This window comes from Euphorbia lathyris, chromosome 7, assembly GCF_963576675.1.
Source record: "Euphorbia lathyris chromosome 7, ddEupLath1.1, whole genome shotgun sequence".
Lineage (NCBI taxonomy): Eukaryota > Viridiplantae > Streptophyta > Magnoliopsida > Malpighiales > Euphorbiaceae > Euphorbia > Euphorbia lathyris.
The window spans coordinates 14,875,562-14,878,851 of record NC_088916.1 but is presented as its reverse complement, the minus strand read 5'-3'; the positions used below and the strand labels follow the sequence as shown (position 1 = coordinate 14,878,851).

Below are 3,290 nucleotides of genomic sequence, written 5' to 3'. Positions count from 1 at the left end.
TTAATTGGTAGACGAAGTAGGAGGAACGTATGGAATAGGAATAATATAGAGATCATTTTTTCTTTTGGCACTGGCTCCAACATCTTCGGTCATATCAACATCTTGTGGTTTGATTCCATTAGGAAGTTTCCAATCAAAATGGAATAGCAACTTGGCAAATGGAAGTTCGATATTAGCTATCCCGAATGTAATTCCCGGACAGATCCTCCTTCCAGCACCAAATGGGATGTATTCATAGTTAGTTCCCTTATAATCAAGTGAAGTACCAATAAATCTTTCCGGGATAAATTTCTCGGCCTCATCCCAGATTGTGTTATCTCTTGCCATTCCCCAAGCGTTAACGAGAATTTTAGAATTGACTGGTATATCATAACCATCAATCACACAACTCTCTCTGCATTCTCTTGGAACTAGGAGCGGAGCAGGAGGATGTAGTCTGAGTGTTTCTTTGATAATCAATTGTAGATAGCTAAGTTCATGGATATTTTCTTCATCCACCGTTCCTTTGGTATTATATTTCTTTCTTACCTCTACTTGTGCCTTTTTCATTACTTCCGGGTTTCTCATTAGCTCAGCCATCCCCCATATGATAGCAGTAGATGAAGTGTCGGTACCAGCAATGAATGCGTCCTGAAATAATAAAATTAATCTCGAATATAGGGTGGAATTGTATTACTTGTGAAAATTATTATAAATATGTACATACCATGATCATTGCTTTGATAGTGTCATCACATAAAGGGAACTCAAAACCCCCTTCTTCCTGGAGATTCAAAAGGACATCGACAAGATCATCTACTTTCTGATCATCCGGAGAATATTTCTGTGCCTTCCGAGATGATCTATGTTCATCAAGGATGCCCTGAAAGATTTGATCAATTGGTTGCTGAAGTTTGTCTACTCTAGCCTTTATACTACTGAAACGTTGAAGCCATTTGATGGAAGGATAGGCATCAGCAATACTAACTCCTCTCCCCAATTCCATTTTCAGTTTCTTCAAACATTCAAGAAACACTTCTTCCCCACTACATATCTTCCGAAAGGCGGCTCTCGAGGCGATTCGATAGATTGCATAAGTGATCGCCCAGCTAAAGTTAACAGCAGATCCTCGTTTAGTTGAAGCAATCAATTTGACTAAGTCTGATGCTTCTTCTTCCCTAATTGGTCTGAAAGATCGAACACGTTTCACAGTGAGCAACTCCATTGTCGAAATCTTGCGTAATTGTCTCCAAAAGTCTCCATAAGGAGCGAAAGTGATGTCTTTGTAATCATAAGTAACGCTCTTAGCAGAAAGCATAAGAGGCCTTTGAGAGAAGATGAGATCATGGGTTTTGAATACTTGTTTAGCAGCTTCTGGAGATGAAATCACAATGTTTGTAACCTCACCGAATCGAAGATGCATAATCGAGCCGTATTTTTTTGATAAATCTCTCATTTTCTGATGGGGTAAGCCTCCAATTAAATGGTGCATACTTCCTATCAAAGGCAGCCTCCATGGGCCTGGTGGAAGATTCAGCTTCGGCTTTCGAGGGCTCTTCAGTTTCTTCCATATCAGAATAAACAACAAGAGGCATATGATCGACACAGTTTTTGTTGCCAGTATTTCCGACTCCATAATCATCATCAAACCCTAGCTGATTTGTATATTTTAATTGGGGAAATCAATTACTGATTGTTGCTGCTGAAGACATGTACAAATCCAAATATATATACACCTCCATCGGAACAAACATTAATAATATTTTATTTTGAAGGTTATGATTAATTACTATTCACAAAATAAAAACGTTGCATTAATTATTATTAACAAATCTGAGTACCCTTGATTCATCACTCATATTAATAAACCAAAAATTGCATTTCATGCACATGTGCATGTGCTGGCTGTCCTTGCAAAAATACTATTAACGTCTATTGTCAGGACCAATTTTATCGATAATATCTAAAATTGTATATAATTTTATTCTTGATATTTGCAGGCAAGAGCAATTTTACCTCTAACGTTAGCAGGTTTGGTCAATTTCAAACATTATTATCAAATACAAATATTTTATTCTTTATTCTACACCAATTGCATGCCAGTTTGTTTAAAAAACAAAAAAAAAATTCATAATTTAAGTGATTAATTTAATAATAGAATTCGAGATTAATATTTATAAATTCGGTGAAATATTTTGAATTTTTTTTTGTACAACTCGTATAATAGACATTGTATTTTTTTAATTTTGTTTCGAATTTTTTTTTCACGTCTAATCATATTTTTATGATTTACTACTGTGACACATAGATGACAAGATTAATGACCGATAAGACTATTTGGTAAATTATTTCTCAAATTGAGCTAACTTAATAACGTTAGGGGTAAAATTGCTCTTGACTTCCAACTTTTGAAGTAAAATTATTCATGATTATAAACGTTAATGGTATTTTTACATTTTATCCTATTAAAATATCACCGGGTTACCTAAATTTGACTCATAAATATCAACATTTTTCTATTTTATTTCACTCATAAATTTGCCCTCATTTATCACATTTATCCAATTGAATTGAAAGCTTAACCCCATAATTAAGACATACAAATAGTTTTTTACTATGATGTCTCATATACTCCAATGTCCATTGTACAACACATGCAAACAAAACTACAATTCCTATTTAATAAATATTTTAACATATATAAATTATATACGTTAAAATATTTTAACATATATAAGTTTCTGTTTAGACTAACTTGCACCCTCTATTTTTGGTTAAATATGTTAACATATATAAATTATAAATGGAATATGTGAGTATCTTTATGTTGACTCATGACTCATATATTGCCATTATGGAGTATCTTTTTAATATATAATGATTATACTCATAATATCTTTGCATCGCAATCAATGATCTCCACATGATGAAAATCTCCAAATCATACTAATAACCAATGTTATCATGACTGGATCAGATATTAAATCAGATTGGTAACTATGTCAGTGGCGAATTCAGAATTTCTCTTCCATGGGGACAAACAATACGACTAAAATAATTTTTATCCAAAAAATAATAATTATAAAAAACCACAGATCAAAGCTAAAGTTCAAGTAAAATAGTAGCAGAAATATCAAATCAAAATTCAAGTAGGAGCAAAAAAATACCAAAGCAGGAAGGCAAAGATCGGAGATGGAATGCTGAACCAACAATCCAATTACGGAGGAATTGGCTGTCGATTTTGATTTAATCTTACTTAGGATTAGGGATTTCAATTTAGGCTTAAGAAGAAAGAGGAATTGAGGAAAAAG

At 33.3% G+C, this 3,290-nt stretch overlaps 1 protein-coding gene across 1 annotated transcript; it reads right to left on the bottom strand.

The window, feature by feature from the left end:
* On the bottom strand, window positions 1-1,621 carry LOC136236018 (cytochrome P450 71D445-like). Its single transcript, XM_066026138.1, has 2 exons — window positions 707-1,621; window positions 1-630 (listed from the first exon to the last, which is right to left on the bottom strand). The coding sequence occupies exons 1-2, from the start codon at window positions 1,619-1,621 to the stop codon at window positions 1-3; spliced, it is 1,545 nt and encodes a 514-aa protein (XP_065882210.1).
* Window positions 1,622-3,290: the final 1,669 nt, after the last annotated feature.